The sequence below is a fragment of the Bufo bufo genome, chromosome 2, assembly GCF_905171765.1.
Source record: "Bufo bufo chromosome 2, aBufBuf1.1, whole genome shotgun sequence".
Lineage (NCBI taxonomy): Eukaryota > Metazoa > Chordata > Amphibia > Anura > Bufonidae > Bufo > Bufo bufo.
The window spans coordinates 35,789,265-35,816,986 of record NC_053390.1 but is presented as its reverse complement, the minus strand read 5'-3'; the positions used below and the strand labels follow the sequence as shown (position 1 = coordinate 35,816,986).

Here is a 27,722-nt window from a genome sequence, read left to right as displayed (position 1 = left end):
TTCCATTTCGTCAATGAATGGGGACAAAACCGAAGCGTTTTCCTCTGATAGATCTCAAAACCGGAAGGGAAAACGCAGATGTGAAAGTATCGGAGGATTTCCGGCCTGTGCACCAAGCATAGGGACCCGATCCAATGTGGAACAAACTTTGTAAGCGCTGATACACTGTAACAAACAGGATCGGAACAGAATCCATCTCCCGCGCCTCATCAGGACATTGACCAGTCGGATGTGACCATATCTGCCAGCATCAGACTTGTCGCCCACAAAATGCAATTTTTACAAAATGTTACAAGTTGCATGAAGGCACTGATAAAAGTAAAGAGCGGGGCGGCATCTCCACCACGTATCGGTCGTGAACACCCCTGGCAGTGGAAGGGTTAATCCCGCACATGCCAATAATCATCCGTGTAGAAAATCAAGCAGCAGTTTCTTCAAAACTTTTATTTACTCTAAAGACCAAAAACAAAAAACAAAAAAAAAAAAAACAACACCAGAAATCCATACAAATAAATGCTATAAAATCACATCACGGGTTGAAAAAAAAAACACCTTTAATAATTAAAATATTTCGATATATTTTAAAATAAAATTGGATACATCGAAGCCAATTTATTCTTCACCCCGAGATTTCGGCAACTTTTTTTTAAAATTTTTATTTTTTTTGCTTGCACAGTTAAGGTGCTAAGAGAAAGTTTTTTGTTTTTTTTAGCCCTTGAGCCCTGGAAGTCTTAGGAATCATACAGCAAATATCATCTCCTCGTGAAAAAAATAGTAAAAAAAAAAAAAAAAAAAAAAAAAAAAACTTTGGTAGAAGAAAAATCTATAGGAACCTGAGGTAGTAGAGACCGAAATCACAGGAAGCAGGCGGCGTTATGTACAGGAGTACCAGGTAACGTGAAGACGCGCTCAGGCGCCATTCTCAGTCCAGCTTTGATTACACCAGTGGAGGAGGGGAGACAGAGAGCGTGAGGAGCAGAGATCTACAGGGTAATACTGATTGAGCCATTGTGCGGGGAGGGGGAGGGGCAGCGGCGACACATCCGTCAGCCTTCCAGTACATTGGAAAGAGTGCAATACATACAAATATATATACAGAGAGAGTCAAGTACGAGCGGCAGAGCTACGAGACTTCACAGTGAGGAACAGTCACTTTAACTCTTTGGAATTTGCTTGTCTGTCGCACGAAAAAGGAATGTCCGATGTCGTGAAATTCACATTGACGCCGTCTCAGCGCGCCCTCGGCGGAGGCAGCTGGGACGTACAGTAGCTTATCGCGAGCGGATCCTGAGTTACGGAATAACTGGATTCTTTTTCATTGTGCAACAACCTCACCTGGCTTCCAAGGAGTTAAAAAAAAAAAAATAAAAAAAAAAGTCATTGAATTGATCAGAACGATGAGCGCCAACGCCCCCCCGCTGGTTTCCAACGGCAGTACACGGGACGCCGCACGGTGGGAGCGCTGTGTACATTCCTCTATCTCAGGGGTCCGCAACCGCCAACCGGCACCTCCAGCTGTTGTGAAACTACATCTCCCATCAGCTGTTCTCTAAACTCCCACACAAGTGGAAGGAGCATGCTGGGAGTTGTAGTTTCACAACACCTGGGGTGCCGATGGTTGCTCATCCCTGCCGCTTTAGAGGTGACAACACCCCCCGCAGAAACACGCGCGGCCGGGGGAGAGGGAGACAAGCTGCAGCAGGTAACGTCTGGCACCTTTTGCAATGTGTGAAGAAAAAACGGTTCCCATAAAGTAGCGCCCCCCCCCCACAGGTCATGTCTGGTATTGCAGCTCAGCTCCATTCATGTGAACAAAACTGCAATACCGCACACAACCTGCGGACAGGGGCGGCGCTGTATTCATAAGAAGTCGTCTTTCTAACCCTGGCTAATACCAGTCATTGGATTATGATCCTCGTGTATCACAGAAGGAAACCAGCAGCAAGCTGGCCAATTATTAAAAACAGAAAAAAATAAAAATTAATAAAAAAAAAAAAAAAACAGATCGTAGTCAAGTCACAAACATTTTGATTTGGTTCGAGATGGATCCGTCGTCCATATTGCTAGAATCAGCGGACACAAGGATATGAAGTTAACCCCGTCCTAACCAAGATGCAAGGAATAAGATGCGCACTAAAGGTTCCCTGTCAGCGGAGCAACCTGGAAACTAAGCCGAGCGTCACACAGAACCACCACCCCCATCGTCTCCCAGACAGATCCTTCTGTAACCGGTCCTGTACATGTGGCGCCATGTAATCAAACACTGGTCAGGCAGCAAGGAAGTCCTTAAAACGCAGTAGCCAATCTGAATGAGATGAGCTGCAGGGTAAAGCATGGGGAAGGGGCAGAGAAGCAGCCTGCGTCAGGAGACCTATTCCAGGCCGTGCTGGTCTCTGGGAAGACCAATTAATCACGACGATCGTCGAGATCACCAATACCCCGTTAGGGTACATGGAGGTCAGGTCAGGGGCGGGGCCAGTATGAGCGATGGCCGCCGTGTAATAGCACAGTTTCGATCCCTGGGGGTTCGAGCTGATCACAGCGGCTAGAGAAGCCGGAGCGGTGGCGATCGCACGATCGCCGTGCTGGCTTCGTCAAATGGGGCGGAGCCAATGTCAATAGGGTGAGCTGCAGGGTAAAGCATGGGGGATACCAGTTTGCTTATCAGGCCACAAGTGGAGCGCCACGATAAGAACCTGAGGTTCCGTACGACCCAATTCAGCTTTATCGTTTCCAGGTTACTCTTCCGACAGGGAAATTAATTTGCAACAGAAAAATAAAAAAAATAAAAAAATTTCTGTCCCAACAAACACATGAAATGACAATTACCTTATAATATAAAAACGTATCAAACATGAAAGGAGGGAGTGAGCAGGTTGTCGGGTGTTGTACAGTGTATTTACACATTGCATTCTCGCTATGGCCGCGTCTCGCGGGGGTCGCCCCTGCACCGCGGTCACGCCCATCTAACGCGCCATTGATCTTATAATTTTTTTTTTGTTTTTTTTGCAATTTTCAGAAAATAAATAGAGGAGGGGAAAGAAGAGAAGAAAACCTCGACTCTGAAGCGACAGGTGAACCCCTAAACGCGGGGGCTGCAGCTCCGGAGGCACGGAGCGGCTACACAACACATGGGTATTGTCTGTGGCAGGGGGCGGGGCAGTATATCGGGAGCCCCTCCCCCGCTATCAGTAGCATGTTTAAGACGTCCGTCTCTCGGCTTTTCTACCACTTGGTCCTGAAGACCGGGTGTTTCAGTAGCTCTCGGGATGGGGGTCGGTCCTGAGGTTGAAGTTCCAGGCAGCGGAGGGTCACATCCCGTAAACGGGCGAGAGATGAGCCGGGATGATGGGGGCGGTTGTCGCACTCGCGATCTGTAAGGTGAAAACGCACAAAAAAGGTCACCAGGGGAGGTCAACAAGCAGAAGCGGAATCTGGTCTTCTGGCACTCCAGCTCAGCTGTGGCCTGAAAATGCTCCACCCCTCCACCATGCTTTATACTGCATCTACACCTGTTCCAAAGCAGAATGTCCTACCTTGAAGATGAGGGCGAGGTGGTTGGAGTGCTTCTCCGCGTTCCAAGGAGGTTTGGCGCAGGACATCTCTATGATGCTGCAGCCGACGCTCCAGACGTCACAGCTCCGCCCGTACTGCTGCCCCCTCAGCACCTGGGGAAAAACAGCGACATTGTGAAACGCGTGGCGCCGATCTCGCGTCCTGACCGCAGCGCACCGACGTCTCTACCATACCTCTGGTGCCATGAATGCAATCGTCCCGAGCAGCTGCCCCTGAAATTCGCCAGCGCCAGTGCCCTTCGAGGCCAGTCTGGCGGCTGCTCCAAAATCAGCGATGCGCAGCCGCTGTCCAGTGCTGTCGATCAGTAGGTTGGCACCTGTGGAAGGCAAAGCAGAGGGTAGATTAATACAGAAGGTCGTGCACTGTATTAATACAGCGCATGGCTGCGATCGGTGACTACATCCCCCATCATCCCTGCACTTCACCTTTAATGTCTCTGTGGATGATCTGATTCTCGTGCAGATACGCCAGGCCCCGCAGAAGCTGCTCCGTGTAGTTGATGACCACAGATTCCTTGAAGGCGCCATATTTACTCAGCAGATGAGCGACAGAACCACCTGAAAAATGAACAGAGGATGAAGGGAACGCCCCCAGATCCTTACATCCTGGTGGAAGGGGCGCTGACCGCCGTTACCTGCCATCCACTCCACAAAGAGGTTGTAGTTGTTCTTCTCACAGGTGGCCCCCATCATCCGTATGATATTGGGGTGAGAGAGGTGGTTCATCATGCGGATCTCCTCGCGCAGCGCCTCCACCACTTCTCCCTGCTCGGTGGACGTATTCCTGACGTAGGTTACCTGGCGGGCGGCAGACGAAACAGATTACAAGGTGAAGCCGCCATGTTTTCAATATACCATACTAGTAGGCTAGTGTGCTCCTATCAGACCATGTAAACATGTCCATACCCCTGACCGGGCACAGCGCTGTACCGGACCCCAGAACACAACCCTCTATGTACGGGCACAGCGCTGTACCGGACCCCGACACACAACCCTCTATGTACGGGCACAGCGCTGTACCGGACCCCGGAACACAACCCTCTCTATACGGACAAAGCGCTGTACCGGACCCGAGAACACAACCCTCTATGTACGGGCACAGCGCTGTACCGGACCCCGGAACACAACCCTCTATGTACGGGCACAGCGCTGTACCGGACCCCGGAACACAACCCTCTATGTACGGGCACAGCGCTGTACCGGACCCCAGAACACAACCCTCTATGTACGGGCACAGCGCTGTACCGGACCCCAGAACACAACCCTCTATGTACGGGCACAGCGCTGTACCGGACCCCAGAACATAACCCTCTATATACAGACAAAGCGCTGTAACGGACCCCAGAACACAACCCTCTATGTACGGGCACAGCGCTGTAACGGACCCCAGAACACAACCCTCTATGTACGGGCACAGCGCTGTAACGGACCCCAGAACACAACCCTCTATGTGCGGGCACAACGCTGTACCGGACCACAGAACACAACCCTCTATGTGCGGGCACAGCGCTGTACCGGACCCCAGAACACAACCTTCTATGTGCGGGCACACCGCTATACCCGGCCCCAGAGTACGACCCTCTGTGTACAGGCACACATCTGCCAAGCACAGCATTGTACGATACCCTAGGAACATGCCCCTTTACGTATAGGTATAACCCTGCTGGGCACAGCGCTGTACCCTACCCCATAACACAACCCACTATGTACAGGCACAGCTCTGACCCCAGAATACAACCCGCTATGTACGGGCACAGTCTCTCACCTGTTTTACAGCCATTAGGGTGCCCGTCCCCACATCCTGAGCCTGGTAGCAGGAGGAGAACGCCCCCAGTCCGATCTGCTGGCCCTTCAGCCACTCCACCTCTTCCCGATAGTGGTTCTTTGCTTTGGTAAGCCCGGGCAGCGTCTCTGGAGTCTGTCAGGAGAACGTCACAACGTAAGACTCTGATCACATTCAAATTGACAATTCTGTCAGATCTGCTGGGAGTAGTAGTACTACTGGATGGTAAAAACAAAGGCTGTGTAATGGACGGCGCTGTAAGACAATGTGGCCCTCCGGGCACCAGATGGATTAGGCACACCAGCTTATTTTTGGGGCTGCAATGTGAGGGACAACATGGCCACCATCACAGCTCCCATATGCTGTCGGCCAGCTTTTGGCCTAGTTATACCCACGTCTAAGGGAGGTAGGAAACCTGAATGACAACCCCTGTGAGCGCGGCAGAAGTAGCCATATTGGTTGTCACAGGTTTCCTTCTGCAGGTAGGGAACGCTGTATTAACCCCTTCCTGACAGCTGCTGTACATGGATGGTGGATGTCGGGCCTATATGGGGCAAAGTTTCTGCTGTTTTACACAGCAGACACCCAGGACGGACGTCTGCGATTGGCGATAACACCGATCGCAGACATTTAACCCCTCAGGCGAGTTCACCGCATCTGAGGAGGCTTCCCCAAGAGATTGCGCTCCCAGGGCCCGAACACCTCCTGCGTGCGGTGATCAGGGGAGCCATTCATTGTTTTCTATAGCCTGGGTCTCTGAAGAAACCCATACTATTACAGCTGTAGTTCTTATAATGGCCAGCAGGTGGCAGGGCTCCATGAGAACACAGCGAATTCATCATTCATTGCAATGTAAGGTATGAGTAATCTGAAAACTGCATATTAAAGCCCTCTAGGGGGCTTAAAGAAAAAAGTAAAAAAATAAAAAAGTTTAAAAAATAAACAAAAAAAAATTCTAATCACTCCCTTCCCTCATAATAAAAATAAACATCATAGGAATTGCCGCATCTCAAAATGACCACACTATTAAAATATAAATGTATTTATCCTGTAAGGTGAAGGCCGTAAACAGGAAAAACATTTTTTTTTAAATGGCCAATTTGCAGTTTATTCGTCACTTCACCTCCCATAAATGTGGCATCGCTGTAATGATGCGACCCAGAGTATGAAGGGCACAGGTCAGTTTTACCGCATAAGGAACGCTGTGAAAATGAAACCCATAAAACTATGGGGGGGGGGGGGGGGGTTTCCGCCCCATTTGGAGTTTGTTTTTTTTTTTCCAGCTTCCCACTACACTGTATGTAATATTAAATGGTGGCATTAGAAAATACAACTCGTCCCTCAAAAAACAAGCCCTCATACGGCTGTGTGAACGGAATTTTTTTAGGGAAAAATTAAAAATTGCCATGTCAGGAAGGGGTTAAAGAGGTATTCTCATTTACGGATCCTTACTGTGGTGGGAATACCCCTTTAATCTCTATGGCTGTGTCCGCATTCAGCATATAGACCCAGTGGGTGCCAAAAAACAAAAACAAAAACACCCACTGCACTTTCCTCTAGTCGGCGTCAGTGCGGCACCTACGGGTGACTTATCTTGCTCCGCCAGATACCAGGAACGAGCGCATCTATGGAGACTCGTTCCCAGTAATTGTCCCGAATATCGTCCAGTGTAATAAGGCTTAAAAGGGATTTGCCAGTAAAAGTTCCTGCAGCTTGGCCCCTAAAACCGAAGATTCATAGACCTGCTGCCCGCCGCTCTGCTATGTTTACATCTGGCCGGCTGTGGACACGGTCACATGTTCCTCTCCAGCCAATGACTGGCTTCAGCAGTGATGTGGCCACACGCAGCGTTTCACCTCTGAAGCCAGTCATTGGCTGGAGCAGAGCATGTGACCGTGTCCACAGCCAGCCAGATGTAAACAGCGCAGGGGCCGGAAGATGGAGACGGCGGGGGCGGGGCGGGCGAGGAGAATAAAAATAATTCTTACCAGAAAAACTTCCTTCCTGCCTCCTATTCATAAATCAGCGCCTTCCTTCACTGCAGTGGACGGCGCCTCCGGCCCCCCAGTTACAGGCGCCACGTAATAACCAGTAAGCCCTTTCCCTCACTAGCGGGGAGCGCGCTCACTGACCACAACCAGACACTTTTTGTGATTTAGCGCACATGGTGGTTCAAACAGTTGCAACTTTTTTTATTTGTTGGACTACTAGAATAGGGCTTGAGAATACATATTTTTGTTTTATTTGGGGCGGGGGGGGGGGGGGAAACTGTACAAAACCTTTACAAAATGCAATTTTTTAAAATATGTTAACTGACACCAAAATAAATTATTATTATCAGCTCCCTATTTTGTGTCAGTAGTTTTGTTATATAATATGTATAGTTTTTGGTTTTGGTTGGTGTGGGTGTTTTTTCTTTTATGTATTTTATTATTATTATTTTTTTACCTTTTTTTTATGTTGGAACTTTTTATTGAATCGTACAATATAAACATTCCATCTACTTTGGGCACGGTTAAAGCAAATGACATTATATGATAATATGTAGGACATATCACAGGACGTCTGCTACTTTGTCTCTGATCCTGAAACCGCTATGGTCGCTATATCCGACGCCCCCGTTCATAGACCTCCAGCGGACGTCTGTCTCTTCCATTCAATACCCGACGGCCGTCGATAAAACTCATACCCACAATGAAGTTAAAAACATAAGAAACAAAGATAATAAAACTATAAATAATAATTATAAAAAAAAGGGGGGGTAGGCAAAAGGAATCGGAAAAAAGGGGAAACGGAAATACATGGGAGAAGGAGGGTGATGCCGGCCATATAAACCTGCAATATCGGCCATCTCTGGTTGCCCGGCCTCTAAGGGATTACCGAGAGGATCAAGTCCATAAATGCGGTGGACTATACAAAAGTCTTCCAGGGTTGCCATATGGCGTCATATTCCTCTAAACGGTCGTCAGTTTCTGCTATGATCGCCTCCATCCGCATAAGGCCTCATGCACACGACCGTTGTGTGCATCCGCGGCCGTTGTTCCGTTTTCCTTCGCGGACCCATTGACTTTCAATGGGTCAGTGGAGAAAAAAAAAAAATCGGAAAATGCAGTTTTGCAGCCGCATCCGTGTTTCCTGTCGGTCGAAAATATAAGACTCGTCCTATTTTTTTGACGGACAACAGTTCACGGACCTATTCAAGTCAATAGGTCCGTGAAAAAACACGGATGCACACAAGATTGCCATCCGCGTCCGTCATCCTTGTCCATAGGCTACTTTCATACAGACGGATCCGCTGATCCGTCTGCATAAAAGCTTTTTAGATCTGATTTTCCACTTCGTGAAAACTCAGATCCGACAGTATATTGTAACACAGAGGCGTTCCCATGGTGATGGGGACGCTTCAGGTTAGAATATACTGAGAACTGTGTACATGACTGCCCCCTGCTGCCTGGCAGGTGCTGCCAGGCAGCAGGGGGCAGACCCCCCCCCCCCCCTCCTCCCCTGTATTTAACACATTGGTGGCCAGTGCGGCCGGCCCCCCCTCCCTTGTATTTAACACATTGGTGGCCAGTGCGGCCGCCCCCCCCCCCTCCCTTCCATCATTGGTGGCAGCGGAGAGTTCCGATCGGAGTCCCCCGGAGTGCCAGGCAGCAGGGGGCAGTCATGTACACAGTTCTCAGTATATTCTAACCTGAAGCGTCCCCATCACCATTGGAACGCCTCTGTGTTACAATATACTGTCGGATCTGAGTTTCACGATCTAACTCAAATCCGATGGTATATTCTAACATAAAGGCGTTCCCATGGTGACAGGGACGCTTCAAGTTCAAATATACCATCGGATTGGAGAAAACTCAGATCTGATGGTATAATGGTGACTCCTGACTTTACATTGAAGTTAATGGGGGACGGATCCGTTTGCAATTGCACCATATTGTGTCAACGGCATTGTAAGTCAGGACGAATGCGTTTGGCTCCGCACGGCCAGGCGGACACCAAAACGATTTTTTTTTCATGTCCGTGGATCCTCCAAAAATCAAGGAAGACCCACGGACGAAAAACAGTCACGGATCACGGATCAACAGAAATCCGTTTTGCGGACCGCAAAAAAAACGTCCATGTGCATGAGGCCCTAATACTGTGCAATTCCTCCACTGACTCCACGATAGGGGGATCATTGCTGATTTCCGATGACGGGGATAACCAGTCTGGCCGCAGCAAAAATGCCCTTCTTAATTGTAGCTACGGAGGCCCGGGACCAACGAGGGGCTGTTGACACCTCTTCCCAGAATAAGCTGCATGAAGGTAAATGCACATATTCAGGATTTGTGCGCGGAGTGTACATATTTCTGCTAGATACAAAGACCTTTGGAGGACACGGACAGGATTTTTTTTATTTTGAACTTTTTCCATTTTACTTTTATGTTATTATTTTATTTTTTGTTATAATTACTTTATTACTTTTTTAATACATTTTTGCCACATAATTTGTCCCCCAAGGGGTCACAAAAAGACCGTTGAGGGAGAGTGAACACTTATTTTGCACTTTTTTCTTTTTCTTGTATGCTTTTTATTTATTTTTTTCATAATTTTCTTTTAATTTTTAAAATATATTTTTGCCACATAATATGTCCCCAAAGAGGTCTTTAAGAGACCTCTGGGAGACACAGACCTTTTTTTTAGGCTACTTTCACACCAGCGTTTTTGCTGGATCCGGCAGGGTTCAGCAAAAACGCTTCCGTTACTGATAATACAACCGTCTGCATCCGCTATGAACGGATCCGGTTGTATTGTCCTTAAAAGACGGATCCGTCATGAACTCCATTGAAAGTCAATGGGGGACGGATCAGTTTTCTATTGTGTCAGAAAAAACGGATCCGTCCCTATTGACTTGCATTGTGGGTCGTGCCGGATCAGTCTTGCTCCGCATCCCAGGACGGAAAACAAAATACAACATGTTGCGGTTTGCTCTCTGGTATGGGAACGCAACTAAACTGAACAGAATGCATTCTGGTGACTCCGTTCAGTTCAGTTTTGTCCCCATTGACAATGAATAGGGACAAAACTGAAGCGTTTTTTTTCCGGTATTGAGCCCCTATGACGGATCTCAATACCGGAAAACTAAAATGCTAGTGTGAAAGTAGCCCTTATTATTTTTTATATTCTTTTGCATTTTATTATATTTTTTATTTTGTTTTTTGTTATTGTGTTTTACCTTTATATTTTTGCCACATAACTTGTCCCTAAAAGGCCTTTGGGAGACAATGAGACTTTTTTTTTTTTTTTTTTTGCACAGTAACTGAAGCATCCAAAGAGGCCCCAATTACAGAGGAAACCAGCCTCCTGTGGGCAGAGCCGATGAGTTCTACTGACCTGCAGCTCTGCGCTCCCCTGCCCCCGAGACACCCGGCGATCACGTGATCATCGGGTTTAAACTACATAGCGCTCACCCATCTGAGAAGGCAGAATCCCTGATTCTGTCACCGACAGCCGGGGACCCGACCAGCTCCTGTAATCCAGCACTAGGCGGCGCTCCAGGCAGCAACACGATCAGCTATGTTTCTGTCCTGCAGGACGGGGGCAGGAACCCTTGGCTTTGCGGACCCCCCCGGTTGTGCACCCCTGCTCTATGGTACACGGAGCTTTACATTTGAAGCCCACACCAACAGATTTAACCTCAGAGCCAAACGTCCCCCTCCCAATGTAATGTCAGCACACACATCAGACCCTGAAGATACCACTGGTGATGGTCTGTGAGGTCCGACCTCCACTAGTTAAAAAGGTCACCACATTGGCGTCATGTGGAGGTCTGAGCTCACAGGCTTTGGGCCATAAAAGGGAGGGGGTGACTTAACTTGTGGACCCACTGCCGCCAGAAGGAGTGAACTTACATCCTGCTGGATGATGATGATGTCCTCCCCGTTCTCCACCTGCAGCTGGGGCACGACTGGCAGAGCATCCTGAGAAGCGGACATGGCCAGCACAATGGCCAGTGCCTCCTCCTCCTCGGCCTCCATTTTCTCTTTGCACTTCTGATTATGGCTGACATCCTCCTTGTAGGTGTTATCGACCTCGGCCCGTTCAGGCGACAGCACCGCGACCTCAGACTTGAAGGTGACTGTGCCGTCACAGGCCGGCATGGACGCTTCCAATAAGTCTTCCATGCTGGAGTTGAGCTCGGTGTTAGCATCCAGGCGGCTCTTCTCCTCCACGGGGGTGAACACAGTGTCGTCACTAGGTATAACAGCATTGGTACTACTACCACCACTATTGTCACAGTGGGAAACATTTAGTTCCAGAGTCATATTGCCTTTCGGAGATTCTCCCGCTTTGCCCGTGTCCTCGGGCGTGGGCCGGGAGGGTTTTGGCCTGTGTATCTGGTGAGATGGTAAAGGTCTCGCTTGGGTGAAGACGGGGGAGAGTTTTTCGTGTTCTTTCCCCCCCTGAGTGGTTCTTCTGTATCTGAAGAGAAAATTTCCTCAGAGTCTGAGGGGAAGCGGAGGAAAGTTTACAGGGGGCAAAAGCTTGAGGTTTGGGCCTTGGCGACGTCGGAGACAGGGCCAGCTGTCCCAGACGGGATGGAAGAAGGGGAAGGCAAGGTCTGGAATAAGGAATGGGGCTGAGAGGAGGAAGGAGAGTTCAAGCACTGACTGAGCGGTCTGGGTTTTGTCTGGATGGCAGGCTTTGGTTGTTGGGGTGGTGCCGTGGACACCGGAAGTCCAAAGGAAATCGCTTCTAGCGCCTCGTTCAAGTCCACTGGGCCGGAAGCTGCTTTGGAGACGCCTAGGTCCTTCCCGACCTTCCCTGATAGCTGCATAGTATGTTCCGGGGAATTACTTTGGGAGGTTACAGGGGAGTTTGCCGGGGCAGGCGGCCTGCACGAAAGCTTCCCTGCGATTCTCGAAAGCTTGCGAGTCCGCCAGGCCCTGCTGAATGACCTCCACAATGTCCATTTCTTCAGCGATGGCCATTAACCGCCTCCGCATGCGGCTGTAATGGGTGGAGCTCGTGGCGCTTAACATGTCCAGCAGCTTGACGTACACATGGGGGACTGGCGCCACCATCCGGGCAGCGCTCAGGAACACCCGGCGCGACAGCTTTCCGACCATTGAGTGCGAATTGTCAATGGACTGCAATGCGAAATTCAGCAAGGACAGCAGGTTCCTGTACCTGGAAGAGAAAGAACTCATCAGGAATACAAAGGGGGGGTCAAAACTAGGGTTTCCCACCCAGAAATCTGCACATCTACCCACTACCTGTGCAAGTGTATAGTCTTGGCAATAGCATGACGTGATTCATCCAGAGCAAGACCGGGATGATGGGAGCTACCAGACCCCAACGTAAAATCCCAACCGGGGGGGCCCCTGCCAACCATGCGATCCAATGTGGCAGAGCGGCATCTGGGTCCGATTGCTGCTGCTACCTCTGGAATAAACCAGTTCATTTTGCATATGACCACCCCCCCATACCTCTCGACTGTGGCGTCGGCCTGTACAACGTCTCCACTGATTATGTGGGGGTAAATTCAGCAGGAAATTCCAGCAGCAGCCGGTCGATGAGACATAGGCGGCCCAGTAGTGCTTGCCAGTTCAACTCCGGCTGGGTGGCCAGGATACAGTTTAGGACGTACTCCACACCCCCGATGCCGATGGAACCTAATAAGAGACAGCGAATTACAGCTCAGATCATACGTGTGCTAGGAAAATGTCCGTAAACTATAAAAAAGGCACCCAAATTGTCGTTGGGGGAAGGGGGGGGGGGGGGGCGCTGCATACAACGCACCTTCAGACCTGAATATTTCATTACTGCACTTAAAAAGGAAAATGACCCCTATTGTTTTTGGGGATCATCACCCGCAATGAGGCCAGGTTGAGGCAACTGCCTCAGGCGGTGAAAACTGGAGACAAGTGGGGGCGGTGACAGGGCCTTGGGAAACGAGCGCCTCCATTGTGGAAGTGCTCATCTCTCTATAGTCAGTATGCCTTTAACAGTAGGGCGGGGGGGCACCGTTTCAATTTTCGCCTCAGGCAGCAGAAAGGCTAGGTGCACCCCTGATCATCACCTACTTTTTTGTGACTTGAACAGCAAAAATTTGTCATGACATGGAAACCGTCAGCAAGCAGGGAACAGGCCCTGCACCTCGGGACATTAACACGTGAAAAACCAACAGGGTTTCGTCTATCCGCCACGTGTTAAAATGCATGGGAGTCACATTTCTGAGCAGAGAGGCGTCACTCACCAGATTTTGAGGATCTCTCGTCCCACCGCCAGCTCCCCCGCCTGTCCTTTGCCATAGTTCCAGCAGCGTGGACACGGACAGCTGACTTGTACGGCTGATGGGAGACAACAAGAAGGGGTTGTAAATTTGTGACGCCCGCCATCGCTCCCCGACAGCCATGCTAGAGCCGCTTGCTCTACGTCACCTGTTGGCGTCCGCGCACTTGACCAGAATGGTCTCCACCACAGGGTTGAGAAGTCGCTGCAGCTTTTTGCGCTCCGGCCGTCGTGTGGCAGGGGGGTGTACACCAACATGGCCCGCCAGGGTTTATACAGACGGTAAAGTCCCGGTTAGGGAGGTGCACGATGTAAAAGTAAAAAACACAGACAAGAAAGAGTCGGGGGGGGAGAGAGAAACGTACTAAAGCAGCGACGTAGACTTTGTAGACGGGGGTCTCCGCACACCATGGACAGCACGCTGCAGCACGCCTCCACACACGTCCACTGAGATACTGGACTGAGATGAGCCGCTGGCAGCGTGGGGTGCCGTTCCGCCAGAGGAGCCGCCAGTGCCGGACGTTCCAGTGCTTTCACCATTAGCCAACAGCAGGGCCCCGCTGACGTCAATGTGACAGGCGCCTCAGCGCATTTCTCGGATATTCCAGTTTCGGGAGAACAAACACCCGACCAGCTCCATCCCAAAAACCTAAAGAAAAAAATAAATAAACAAACTAACAATTACGTGTCTGTGTTACCATGGTAACAGACTACAAACAAATCCTGTAGTCATACTCTCTACCACATCTTACCAACACAGACGTAGTAGGTAAGGGGTAGATGGAAGCAAGAAACACAAGACTGTTTGAGGCCGTTACCATGGAGACGCACAGCTCTGCATGGAAGCTGTATGCAACATTGCTTATTTTATTGGGGGGGTGCGAGGTGTATTTTCCCTCTAAAGTGGCGGTCCCCAGTTAATCCACAGAAAAGTGAGTGTATAACTAGTTGATTACGGGGGAGGGGGTCCAAACCGAATCGAATGGTTCCCGCCCCACGTTCTGATTGAGCAGTAGGTCAAGCATGCACTCTGCCGATCCATTCATTCTCTATGACAGCGCTGGAGATGGCAGAGTCAAGAGCTTCGCCATCGCTGCTGCTCCCTTAGTGAATGAATGGACTAACGTGGTGCATGCTCGACCTGCTGCTCCATCAGAACAGGGAAACAAGGTCCACTCCCAGTATCGGTGGGGGCCCTAGAAGTCTGAAACCCCCATCAATCAGCTATCCTGTGGACAGGAGATAACTTATAAACTTGGCACGACCCCTTTAAGGCAGAGCTCTGGAGGGAGGATCAGGATACCTGAATCCATGGCTCGGCCATGCTTTTGTAAGAGGAAGGGATCTGCTGGACCCCATAATGAGTCAGGTTAAGGTTCGGATCCTGGGACCTTCTTTGGGATCCAGCTGTGGGCTGTCTGCGGCTGCTGGAGGGGCGTCTGCTCTTGGGCGGCGCGGAGGGTGGGAGGAGAATCCACAGGGCCCGGGCAAGTCATGACTGCAAACAGAAAAGCACAACCATCACCCACGATGCCGATATCCCAGTCTGATGCGGCCGGTCCAGGACACGAAGTGACGACAGACCTGTGGAAGTCTTGAGATCTCCATTTTGAGCGGCCAGAGGGGCAGATGAGCGGTTCCCGGTTCCTCCGGCATTCCTCAGCCCCTAAAGCAGAGGCGAGAACGGCATAGAAGAAAGCGCAAAGCAGCGACCTAAGCATTTACAATGCTGGACAAGACCGTTAAGCTTTTTAGATGCCAGCCCATCTGACATTATGCAACTGCACCGATTGCCTCCAACACATTTCTCCCGAACAGACTCTCAGACTACAATTTCATCAGATTGTGCGATAACATGTCCACCCAGATGGCGCTGTCTCCACAGTTTATATACATTTTCTGATCGGCTGATTGAATTCCTATGTTCTGCGCCCCACACACCCGGGTGACTCTTCATGCCCACTTCTGCCCATGTTACTCGTATGGAGGATATACATGAAGCATTCATGGATCAATGATCTATACAATACTGCTGATGTGAACAAGGGCCGACAGGCAATGATTAGAGCTGAAGATCTTAATCAATCGTGGGAACACTCCATATATATCCGTGTCATTAATGGAGACAACATGACCTTAAAGAGGACCTCTCCCCGCTACGGACATGCCAGTTTTAATCGGTTCATGCATCCCTATGTAATAACAATTCTGAGCATCTATACTTAAGGCTCTATGTTGTTGCCAGTCCTTTATTATTCCTGCTAGAAATGATGAATGGATTGTTAGCAGTCTGCAGTAAGGGTACAGAGGGGAGGTGACCAGCGTACCTGCACAGACTCACTATCTAATCAGTGCTGCCATCTTCAGGCTGTGAAGGTACAAACCCCAACTGGTTACTTCTAATAGAAATAATAAAGGAATGGCACAACATAGAGACATAGGAATAGACGCTCAAGAATCGTTATTACATGGGGAATGCATGAAGCTATTAAAACAGACACATCAGGAGAGGGGAGAGGTCCTCTTTAAATGGAATGGTCCACTGTGAAATAACAGGTCCGATACTATTATAGCTTTATAGCAGTCAGAACGTTTCTGATACAGAGCTCCAAATCCTCTGCACTGCCAGATTTACCTACTTGCAGCTGTCTCTAGGGGGAGCTCACTGTATAATGTATTATTGGACTAGATGTATACATAATAATCAGGAATCTCCTAATGGTGGCTGTATATATGTGTATGCAGTAATCTCCTGAGCTCCCTCTAGTGCTGGCTGTATATATCTGTATGCAGTAATCTCCTGAGCTCTCTCTAGTGGTGGCTGTGTATATCTGTATGCAGTAATCTCCTGAGCTCCCTCTCGTAGTGGCTGTATATATCTGTATGCAGTAATCTCCTGAGCTCCCTCTAGTGCTGGCTGTATATATCTGTATGTAGTAATCTCCTGAGCTCCCTCTAGTGATGGCTGTATATATCGGTATGCAGTAATCTCCTGAGCTCCCTCTAGTGGTGGCTGTATATATCTGTATGCAGTAATCTCCTGAGCTCCCTCTAGTGGTGGCTGTATATATCTGTATGCAGTAATCTCCTGAGCTCCCTCTAGTGATGGCTGTATATATCTGTATGCAGTAATCTCCTGAGCTCCCTCTAGTGGTGGCTGTATATACCTGTATGCAGTAATCTCCTGAGCTCCCTCTAGTGATGGCTGTATATATCTGTATGCAGTAATCTCCTGAGCTCCCTCTAGTGGTGGCTGTATATATCTGTATGCAGTAATCTCCTGAGCTCCCTCTAGTGGTGCTGTATATATCTGTATGCAGTAATCTCCTGAGCTCCCTCTAGTGGTGGCTATATATAATTGTATACAGTAATCTCCTGAGCTCCCTCTAGTGGTGGCTGTATATATCTGTATGCAGTAATCTCCTGAGCTCCCTGTAGTGCTGGCTGTATCTGTATATATCTGTATGCAGTAATCTCCTGAGCTCCCTCTAGTGTGGCTGTATATATCTGTATGTAGTAATCTCCTGAGCTCCCTCTAGTGGTGGCTGTATATATCTGTATGCAGTAATCTCCTGAGCTCCCTCTAGTGTGGCTGTATATATCTGTATGCAGTAATCTCCTGTCCCCTCTAGTGGTGCTGTATATATCTGTATGCAGTAATCTCCTGAGCTCCCTCTAGTGTGGCTGTATATATCTGTATGCAGTAATCTCCTGAGCTCCCTCTAGTGGTGGCTGTATATATCTGTATGCAGTAATCTCCTGAGCTCCCTCTAGTGTGGCTGTATATATCTGTATGCAGTAATCTCCTGAGCTCCCTCTAGTGGTGGCTGTATATATCTGTATGCAGTAATCTCCTGAGCTCCCTCTAGTGATGGCTGTATATCTGTATGCAGTAATCTCCTGAGCTCCCTCTAGTGGTGGCTGTATATATCTGTATGCAGTAATCTCCTGAGCTCCCTCTAGTGGTGGCTGTATATATCTGTATGCAGTAATCTCCTGAGCTCCTCTAGTGGTGGCTGTATATATCTGTATGCAGTAATCTCCTGAGCTCCCTCTAGTGGTGGCTGTATATATCTGTATGCAGTAATCTCCTGAGCTCCCTCTAGTGGTGGCTGTATATATCTGTATGCAGTAATCTCCTGAGCTCCCTCTAGTGGTGGCTGTATATATCTGTATGCAGTAATCTCCTGAGCTCCCTCTAGTGGTGGCTGTATATATCTGTATGCAGTAACTCCTGAGCTCCCTCTAGTGGTGGCTGTATATATCTGTATAAATCTCCTGAGCTCCCTCTAGTGGTGGCTGTATATATCTGTATGTAGTAATCTCCTGAGCTCCCTAGTGGTGGCTGTATATATCTGTATGCAGTAATCTCCTGAGCTCCCTCTAGTGGTGGCTGTATATCTGTATGCAGTAATCTCCTGAGCTCCCCTAGTGGTGGCTGTATATATCTGTATGCAGTAATCTCCTGAGCCCTCTTCCCCCTCTAGTGGTTAGCTGTATATATCTGTATGCAGTAATCACCTGAGCTCCCTCTAGTGGTGCTAAAGGTATCAGTAATCTCCTGAGCTCCCTCTAGTGGTGGCTGTATATATCTGTATGCAGTAATCTCCTGAGCTCCCTCTAGTGGTGGCTGTATATATCTGTATGCAGTAATCTCTGAGCTCCTCTAATAGGGGTTGTATATATCTGTATGCAGTAATCTCCTGAGCTCCCTCTAGTGGTGGCTGTGTATATCTGTATGCAGCAATCTCCTGAGCTCCTTCTAGTGGTGTCTGCAGGTAGCAGAATTTTGGAGCTCTGCATCTGAAAAAGTGAGCCCTCACTGCAATAAAGATACAAGAAATTAATCTGCGCAGATTTCTGGACCTAAAAACGTTAACCGATGATTACTTTCCATGGGGTTGTCTCATCTAGAAGTTACTAGGTCGAGGTGAGACACAGTCCTGACCACCAGCCATGCAAAAAAGAGCAGAGTGCTCCAGCGCTCGCTGTTTCCGTAGCTCTAATGCACCACAATGGAAGCTACTGACACAGTCAGCGCCGGCGCACTCTGCTGTTTTTCGGGGCGGCTGGTGGTCGGGCCTGCGTCTCATCTTAGTAACGGCGATATGAGACAACTCCTTTAGGGTCTAGTGGCCATTAAGCAAATGTTCTCATGGTGAAGCAGGTGCTGAAACCAATAAACACACAGTGCCACTCCCTTTCCTGCCACCGGGGGGTGCCCTTGGTGCGGACTGGTGTATGTGTCTTGTAGTGTCATGCACAGGAGCGGGTGACGTACAGATGGACATGCAGTGGTGGTGCAGCTTGTTTCTGCAGCCTTCTTCACATACAGTCAGGCTCTCCTCGTCCAGCATGCCCAGCAAGCAGATCGGACACATCTGTTCATCTTCATCTTTTATGCTGCCAAGGAAATAGACAACGGACTTTGAGCAACGAGAAGGGTCGAACCGGCGGCAGAGCACAAAAATCAGGGTGACCTCCCCTCCCCGTTAAAGGGAGGGGTTCTCACATTCCTGGGAAAACGCTTTAACACTTTTCCTTCTATTTGCAGTGGGGACTCTCTGTACAATCTTATTTTGGGTCTGTCTTTAGGCAGACCTATGTGTCTCCATGGTAACAGACTACAAGCAAGCCCTTATGTAGTCTGAGACCGCCCCTTCCTCTGTCTCCTGCTTCTTGCTCACCAGATCTTTGCTGCCAGGGGCTGAGTGCAAATCGTGACTACTCAGGGTTTGCTTGTAGTCTGTTACCATGGAGATGCATCGGTCTGCACAGGGACTGTATACTCTGAAAAGTTATTTTGAAATGCAGAGACACTAATGGACTGAAGAGATGTGGATGCCCCAATCTTGTGGTAATTGGATTTTCTACAAGGGACTCTCCTCCTCCACATAAACCTGCAAACAAAAATGGCCGACACCTAAGACTTGTGACTTCTGGGAGATGACTGATCTTCACTGATGTATGCAGTTGCTTTCGAAAAGTCAAAAAAGGAGGAGAAAATTGATTTGAGGAGAAAAAAAACCCACCAAAATGGACGCCCCCTTTTAGGCAGAATTTACGAGGATGACAATCTTTATAACTGTGTGGTCAGACATAACTAATCGATCATAGGCAGAGGATGGCGCAGCAGCGGTACAAACCTGGTATCTGAGCTAGATGTGGAGGTGGGGGATGAGGATGATGTATGAGAGTTTGACATGCGTGATACAAACTTCTGGATGGTGTTACGAGATGGAGCTTTGATCCTTGAGCTACGTCTACTGTGATATTTCTGGAACAAACTTTCAACCTAACGAAAAAGAAATATACGTGAAGAAAAACAACAAAAATAAAAAGGCTAAAAACTGCGCGCAGATGGACAGAGCCCGCAGCGAGGAGAAGATGTGCCGGAAAAGAAATAAAAATAAAGAATGCAGCCGGGGTGGAAGAGAGCAGAGGATGTAGCAGAGCTGGAGAACCAAGACGCGGCTTTGTCTGCCTTCGAGGACAACTATTTTAATTTTCATTACTTTGCAACAAAGGTTAACTGAAAGTGTCCTACAGCTACCTATGTGTCTCCATGGTAACAGACAACAAAGAAGCCCCGTGTAGTCGGATCCTGCGGTCAAGCTCTCCCCTTATCGGTCTTGTACTTCCAGCCAAGTACGAGATTCACACAACGGCGAAAAAACGGCCGCGTGATAGATGTACTTCACATTAACTCCACGCTGCCCATTATGTGAGGAGGTGGCTGAAGGGGTTTCTGTTAGCGTGAAGCATATGGCGTTATTAATTCGGACCTCCGTGTGCCTCACGTTAATAGTAAGTGACACCATCATTAACCCCATGTTGCCTATTATATGAGGTACATGACGGAGTGGCTCTCGCTAATAAGCCCCATTCACACAACTATTTTTGGTCTTATCCAATCTGGATTTTTTGGGTGGATCAGAGGCGAACCCATTCATTTCAATGGGGCTGCAAAAAAACGAGGACAGCGCACTGTGTGCCGTCCGCATCCGTATGTCCGTTCAGAGGCCCCGCAAAAAAGATAGAACGTGTCCTATTCTTGTAAGTTTCACGGACATTGTTGCAATGGGTCTGCAAAAATAAAGGAGCAGCATGGACGCCATACATATTTTTTGCGGACCTGCGTTTTGCGAACCGCAAAATACATACGGTCGTGTGAATGCACCCTTACTTTGAGGCACAGGGTGTTAATGTGCCTCATATTAATAGCAAGTGACACCATCATTAAACCCATGAGTTATAGGATGTTCCTGAGGCACATGGAGGCACTAATGTAATAAGACCACGTGCCTCATAATTAATACAGGTATATAGCAGGAGGCATGTACCTGTAAGAACTGCAGGGAACTCCTCCTGCAGCAGGACTCTTCTTTATGTAGAAGGATAAAGGACCTCTGATGAGGTCATCGGCATGGGACCAGTAAAAAGTGGATGTTACTGGTCACATGTCGATGACATCAAAGGTCCCTTAACCTAGAGCACCACGTAGACACTCGTTCATCAAACCCTCGCTATTCACCGATTGCAGCAGGACTTGACGTTCCCAGTGTTGTGACATCATCACGTGTTGTGACATCACAACGCTGTGATGTCACAGTGAAAAGCGAGGAGCGAAGTGTCCACAAACCGTCAAGTGGAAGAGATGAGGATTCTATTATTTTTCTGTTGGCACTAGCGGGGAAGGCATTATATATGGGGGCACAACTGGGGGCTATTATACATGTAAGGGGGCACAACTGGGGGCTACTATACATGTAAGGGGGGACAACTGGGGGCTATATTAGCTACTGGGAGGCATTATAACAGGGGACACAAAGGAGGGCATTATTTATACTAGGGCACTATTTGGGGGGGGGGGGAGATAATATATACTGGTCATTAACAATGGGTGCAAAACGGCCATAAAAATGGACAGACGGACAGAAAACGGATGCACAAATGGTTGGTCGTGTAAATGTGGCCTGCAGGATGACACTACACGGAATGGCCCCGATTTATCATTCCTTCACTCCACAATTCTGGTTTCAAAATAAAGGCTTTTGCGTCTTTTTGCACTAGTTCCCGAAAAATTAGGCGACTTTTTGCGTTTTTACACCATGACCATGCACTCCAGACTTTTTTTTTTAAAGTTGGGGGAAAAAAATAAAATAAAATCACAATCTGGAGGCTGGGGTAGGAAAACTGGAGTAACTTTTCTAGACAAAAGTGTTTAAAGGGGTCCTCTCACTTCAGCAAATGGCATTTATCATGTGGAGAGAGTGAATACAAATGGCACTGACTAATGTATATGCGATTCTCCATATTGCTTGCTTTGACGGTAATGACCACCCTGTTATCCGGCAGCGGTGGTCGTGCTTGCACACTATAGGAAAATGCTTCGGCCTCTCTGGTGGCCAGGACCGCGGGAGTGGACGTAGACCGGTGCAAGCACGACCACCGCTGCTGGAGTGCAGGGTGGTGGTAACCATGGAAACGAGCAGTGTATAAATGGGATGGAAAAACAAATCCAGCCAGCAAAGGAGGCAATATGGAGAATCACAATACATTAGTAAGTGCCTTGTATTCACTTCCTAGTCAGACACATTTATCAGACAACCTGTGACATTTGATGAATGAGGCATAAAGTTCTCCGACACAGACTCGTGCAAAACTGACTTCAGACATTCCCTCCTATGTGTTTGCGGTTACCATGGAGACACACAGGTCTGCACAGGAGCTGTAGACACAAAACGATTCTTTTTTCAACTGGGACGATTAAAAAAAAAAAAAAAAAGGTAAGCCTTTAAAGGGGGCTTTGCCCTACAGCAGGCATGCTCAAACTGCGGCCCTCCGCTTGTTGCAAAACTACATCTCCCATCATGCCCTGCAGTAGGCTGTCCTGGCATGCTGGGAGTTGTAGTTTTGCAACAGCTGGAGGGCCACAGGTTGGGCACCCTTGCCCTTCAGGACGTGATCACAAGGATAGGCTACCACGTCTTGTGGCCCTTTGTGGTCTGGGCAGAGAAACACTGTGTCCCGTTATTTCAGGGGTCATTGGGCAACACAGAGGGTGTCCCCCACCGATCAGAACAGGAATACCACGGTAATATGCCTACATTTCTATAATAACTGTGCCATGTTCCATCCAACCCCATATCTATGGAAGAGTATCTTAGAAATACAGCGCAGCCTATGGCGGCACACGGGCTCTGCAGATACACCCAGGTCACCGCCGCTATATGCTTTGGTTTATGTATCCTCCTACAGTCCACACATGGAGGTTCCCTTCCTACAGAGCCCTGGAAGAGGGGGCCCAATAATCGCCGCTATAATACAAGGAGCGGACAATCTGCATACTTCAAAATTCTTCAAGGTTTTCCTCCACAGCATCGTATCCGAAGGCTCCAGCTGAAAGACGCGTAGCATGACGAAGAGGAGGTGGATGCAGAAGGTGCCTCTGCCGCAGCTGCAGGTCTGCAAGAGAGCAAAGCGCCAATTAGACGGCATCCGAAAGCACAAGCGGGAGCAGCGCTGCAAGACCTACTACCACAGCTCTGCTATTCTGCTTAGTGCACTGCTCTGCCAGTCAGTAACCCCTGAGCGCAGCACTGCAATGGTCCCAGGTCGTCCATGTTGTAATGGATCACTCGCCACCCATTACGAGGAAGACTCCGCTGTGGAGAGAACGCTGCTTAACACCATATGAATCTGCTAGAGCTGGAGGCCCGTAAAACGCCGGCGCTCTGCTGAACACGACCTGACTTGTCATACAAGAATTAACGGAGGAGGATTTGGCAGCAGACAGCCCCAGGTCCTTGTTCGAGGTGAGTAATCAGGAGCGTCTACCTGCAGCGGCCCTGCGGGGCCATCGCTCTGTTTACACACATTCGCCTTCCCACGACGCCATGTAGCGCAATATTGTTTCAGAAAAGGAAGCCTGAAACCGACGACTTTCCCAAGGGAGAAAAACGAGATGCCCCCTGCAGGGCACCGCCCCTCTCGGGCGTCTCGTCGGCCTGCATTGTGCAACGGCTTGGCAGAACGCAGCAAGGAATGGCGTTCGCGTTCTTCGTCTCTGCAAACAGATTTCCAAGACAAGGGCGAGACTAAGCCGCTGTCAGACAGCCAAAAGAGCGCCGGTTTTGAGTGCTTGCTAATGCACCTCCGCAGGATGGGGGGGGGACGCTGGGTATCTCAGCCATGTGGCGGTATTAGTCTAAAAGCAGTCCGCCTACCCCGTCTATCAGTCCACCATTACTCGGTCTTGTAGAAATACACTGTCTGCTTAGTATAAGGGCTCATGCACATGACTATATGTATTTTGCGGTCCGCAAAAAATACGGATGATGTCCATGTGACATCCGTATTGCATCAGTTTTTTGTTTTTTTTTGCCGGATCCATTGTAACAATGCCTTATCCTTGTCCGCAAAACGGATAAAAATAGGACATGTTCTATTTTTTTGCGGAAACGAAATGCACATGGAGTCATTTCCGTTTTTTTGCAGCCCCATTGTAATGAATGGTTCCACATACGAACGCAAAACAGAATAGACATGAACAAACAAAAAAAAAATAATTGAAATATACGTTCGTGTGCATGGGCCCTAAAGCTGATGGGGACCTGTACACGAATCCCCGGATCCGGCACCAATGATTTTACAAACCTGAGGCCCGATGAAGACGCGGTACTTGTTATCCGGGCTGTCGCCTCCGATTAGAAACGAGTTGGGTCCTATCTGCTGGAGAAGATACAGCCGAGCTCGCATTACTTTGTTGACGCGGCGACTGGTTTCCTCGGGACTGTAGGGCGAGAACCCATCAGGAGAAGGAGCCCTCCTGGGTGGCGTGACGCGGCCGCTCTGAAACTGGGGGGGGAATAAGAAGAGGAGTGAATGCAGCCGTGTAAAATGGCGCTGGACGTAGCTGCGGATGTAGATGGCAGACGCAATGTCTGGAGAGACTTACCGGGACCGGAGACACTCCTCTCCTCCGCAATCCTGGAGACTCTGGCTTGGACTTGGAAGAACTGGAAGAGCTGCTGCTGGGAGACGGACTGCGCCGTCCCTTTGCCGTGTGCACGGCCCCGTTCACCGTTCCTTCCACAGAGGAGTCCGATCTGATGGCGTCCGAGCCGTCTGCTTTCACTGGAATTGGTTTCACGATCTGCATCACAAAGAGAAAAAAAAATTAAACACAGACTAAAACGACTACGGACCGCATGACAATGTGCTCCTTCTCTACAGCCAGGGTCGGGAGACATGATCATGGTGGTCTGCTCCTTCATCTAGGTCACCGCATGTCACCCTAAAAGACACGATCGAGGACTGGGGGACTCCGGGGCAATCAGCCATGAGACGCAGAAAGAATCCCAGGACTGCCAGTACAATACGCTGGTGTTAGGGCAGTGTAAGGCTTATGTCTATCCGTGGCACCTGAGGGGTTAAACGGCTGGGATCAGAGTTGTCTGCAACTCTCACCTCACCCTGTGCCACACATATAAGGGGTTAATCTCTTGACGTGAATTAGCAACCCAAGTGTCTGAATGATGGGGGTGATCACTTTCTAGCACAGACCTAAGCACCGCTGCAGACCACCGGCCCTGTGCCAGACAGTGCGGACTTACCACGGGGCCTCGCCTGCTCCTCCTCTCCAGCCACTCGTGCTTCCAGGCTGGCATACACGTTGCCTTGAGCTTCTCCCTGATCATGCGCTCCTCCGGGCGGTCCTCCATTTTCGGCAGCCCCCTAAGCGTTTCTTTATTCTCCATGTCACGGCTGCAGGAAGACATAGAAAGGGGAGAAGAGACCTTTAGAGCGGCGTCCGTCCAGCGCGTCCCGTGCTACCTCCGCTCTGCCACATTACAATTACTGGCAGATTATTCCGACTGGCTGGACCGCGGCACGTATGCAGCACTCGGGAACATTTGCTTGTTTGCTTTTTAGAGCAGAAATGCTGCGGGGCACTGGAGAGGCCGGGAAGCCACCAAGATCGAGCGCCGACTAAATCAATAACCCCTGACAAGTACACAGATGCGGATGATCCTGTGGGGGGGGGGGGTAGAGACTTGGCATAACCTTCCTGAAACCCATTATCCAAACCCGTCCCGCATGCATGAGGAGGACCGGGATATAACCAGATCCTGCCGGGCCGAGGGCCACGAGGAAGGACACCGCTCATACTGCGCCAACTGCTCAAAGCCCCCCGACCTTGTGATAGCTGGGGGGGGGGGTGTCTCAGCAGTCCAAAACCGGTCACACATCCGCATTAACTATGCATTCACATAGGGGACCCCCAATCTCATGATAATGGAGGTCTCCGCAGACAAACAGTGAATGAAGAGCTGGCAATGCATGCACACTACGACTCCATTCACACAGGAGACCCCCGATCGCTTGACTACGTGGGGGGGGGGGGGGGGGGGGGGGTCCTAGCAGTCAGTGTATGGAGCGGTGACCACCCATGCATGCTAACCGCTCCATTTCACACAGGGGACCCCAGATTTCATGACTGCTGGGGTCCAGTCAGCGAATGCTACATACACACAGCGGTCTTTGGGACCCCCCCCCCCCCCCCAGATCTCTTGATTGTTAGGGGTCTCGGACTGTGAATGGAGCAATGGTCTTACACCCACACTACCTCTCCATTGACACATGGGACCCCCTATTTCATGACTCATGAACGGAGTGGTGGACGCGCTAAGGCTGCATCCATACAGGGGACACGTAGCGCCGATCTCTTCATCGTTGGGGGTCTCAGCGGACAGTGAACGGTCACAAATGCACACTACACTGTTCATAAAGGGGACGCCCGACCCGAGTGGTGGACACGCATGCGCTGCATTTACACCGGGGTCCAGAGGGGGGCTCTCAGCAGTCAGACCACCAGCAACCCCGAAGAAAAACATGGCTTCTTTCTTCCAGGAGCAGCGCCTCTCACGTCTATGGGTTGTGTCTGGTACTGCAGCTCCGCTTTAGTGACGTGACCACATTTGAGCTGCAATACCCCACACCACCCACGGACAGGTGTGGCGCTGTATCTGGAAGTCAGAGGAACATGTAAACATTATTATATTTTTTTTTTCTTCTTTCCAGATGAAATCTCATTGGGATCTCAGCAGAAACGCAACCCCCACCCCCGCACAGGACGCCCACGCCGCTGTGTATTGTAGGGCGTGCTATCTGAGCCGACAAACAGTAAACCTATTGACCGAACCAAGTATGTGCCCGATACGTCCTCGGAGGAGGTGGGGGGGCGTAAAAAGAGCAGCGGCCACAATGACAGCGGCACAGAGCAGATTAAGCACAAGGGAAGCGCTGATAAGATCCGGCATATGGCAGGCAGCCCCCGAACGCAATCCTTCCTGGAGAGAGAAAATCCCTTTCAATGGATCCGGACGGGGAAAGCGCAGCTTTGTGAGGCTGGACTGGGGACGTGAGCGCTGGGGGAGGGGACTTCCTCATATGTGATACAATGTGTGTAATGTATCCACTGCCGGAATGTTACATTGTAGCGCAGGGCCTCATTCACATCAGTCGCTCTCTATAGTCCTTATATCGTGTCTGAGGACTGTCCCATAATAAGCAGGACTCACTGGATACGTCCATGTGATCGGGGGAAAAAAAATATATATATATATATATATATATATATATATATATATATATATATATATATATATATATATATATATAAAAAAAATTCAATCTGTCTGTCGTGGATCGGCATTCACACATCGCGGCGTATGTTCCCATCTACAGAGCGGAGCGCGTTAGGCCTGTAACCCTTTTAGACATGACGACGGGAGAAGCAGCGCCATCATCCGCTATAGGGTCCGGAATATACCGGTTAGAGCTGAAACGCGCCGGCGGGAGATCACATTCTGCTGCAATGCCCTATGAGCCGTCACCAGAGACTGAACACACTGGTTAACCCTGTAGTAACTCTGCTGCCCCGCACTGAACGAACACAATCCACATCTGCAAAGTCTTCCCTGAGGAGGAGGAGGGGGGGGGGGGGTGTAAGGTGGTGTGGCCCCGTATTAGTCAGACCCTCAGTGACCGAAAGCCTTCGTGCATCGCAAGGGTTAACGTTA

General features: G+C 49.4%; 1 protein-coding gene across 1 annotated transcript in view; it reads right to left on the bottom strand.

Moving 5' to 3' along the window:
* Window positions 1-500: 500 nt before the first annotated feature.
* Window positions 501-27,722, bottom strand: part of MAP3K1 (mitogen-activated protein kinase kinase kinase 1) — a 38,628-nt gene continuing 11,406 nt past the window's right edge. The window contains 30 exon segments of the mRNA XM_040420918.1: window positions 501-3,326; window positions 3,329-3,374; window positions 3,537-3,668; window positions 3,750-3,892; window positions 4,002-4,133; window positions 4,211-4,373; window positions 5,341-5,493; window positions 11,253-11,822; window positions 11,824-11,889; window positions 11,891-12,220; window positions 12,222-12,531; window positions 12,831-12,885; window positions 12,888-13,021; window positions 13,607-13,650; window positions 13,652-13,694; window positions 13,785-13,863; window positions 13,866-13,908; window positions 14,001-14,030; window positions 14,032-14,073; window positions 14,075-14,284; window positions 14,939-15,058; window positions 15,060-15,122; window positions 15,124-15,133; window positions 15,220-15,301; window positions 18,917-19,038; window positions 19,782-19,930; window positions 22,987-23,103; window positions 24,295-24,495; window positions 24,596-24,793; window positions 25,254-25,404. Of these exon segments, the coding sequence (XP_040276852.1) occupies window positions 3,226-3,326; window positions 3,329-3,374; window positions 3,537-3,668; window positions 3,750-3,892; window positions 4,002-4,133; window positions 4,211-4,373; window positions 5,341-5,493; window positions 11,253-11,822; window positions 11,824-11,889; window positions 11,891-12,220; window positions 12,222-12,531; window positions 12,831-12,885; window positions 12,888-13,021; window positions 13,607-13,650; window positions 13,652-13,694; window positions 13,785-13,863; window positions 13,866-13,908; window positions 14,001-14,030; window positions 14,032-14,073; window positions 14,075-14,284; window positions 14,939-15,058; window positions 15,060-15,122; window positions 15,124-15,133; window positions 15,220-15,301; window positions 18,917-19,038; window positions 19,782-19,930; window positions 22,987-23,103; window positions 24,295-24,495; window positions 24,596-24,793; window positions 25,254-25,404 (4,039 nt within the window). The 3' untranslated portion in view covers window positions 501-3,225.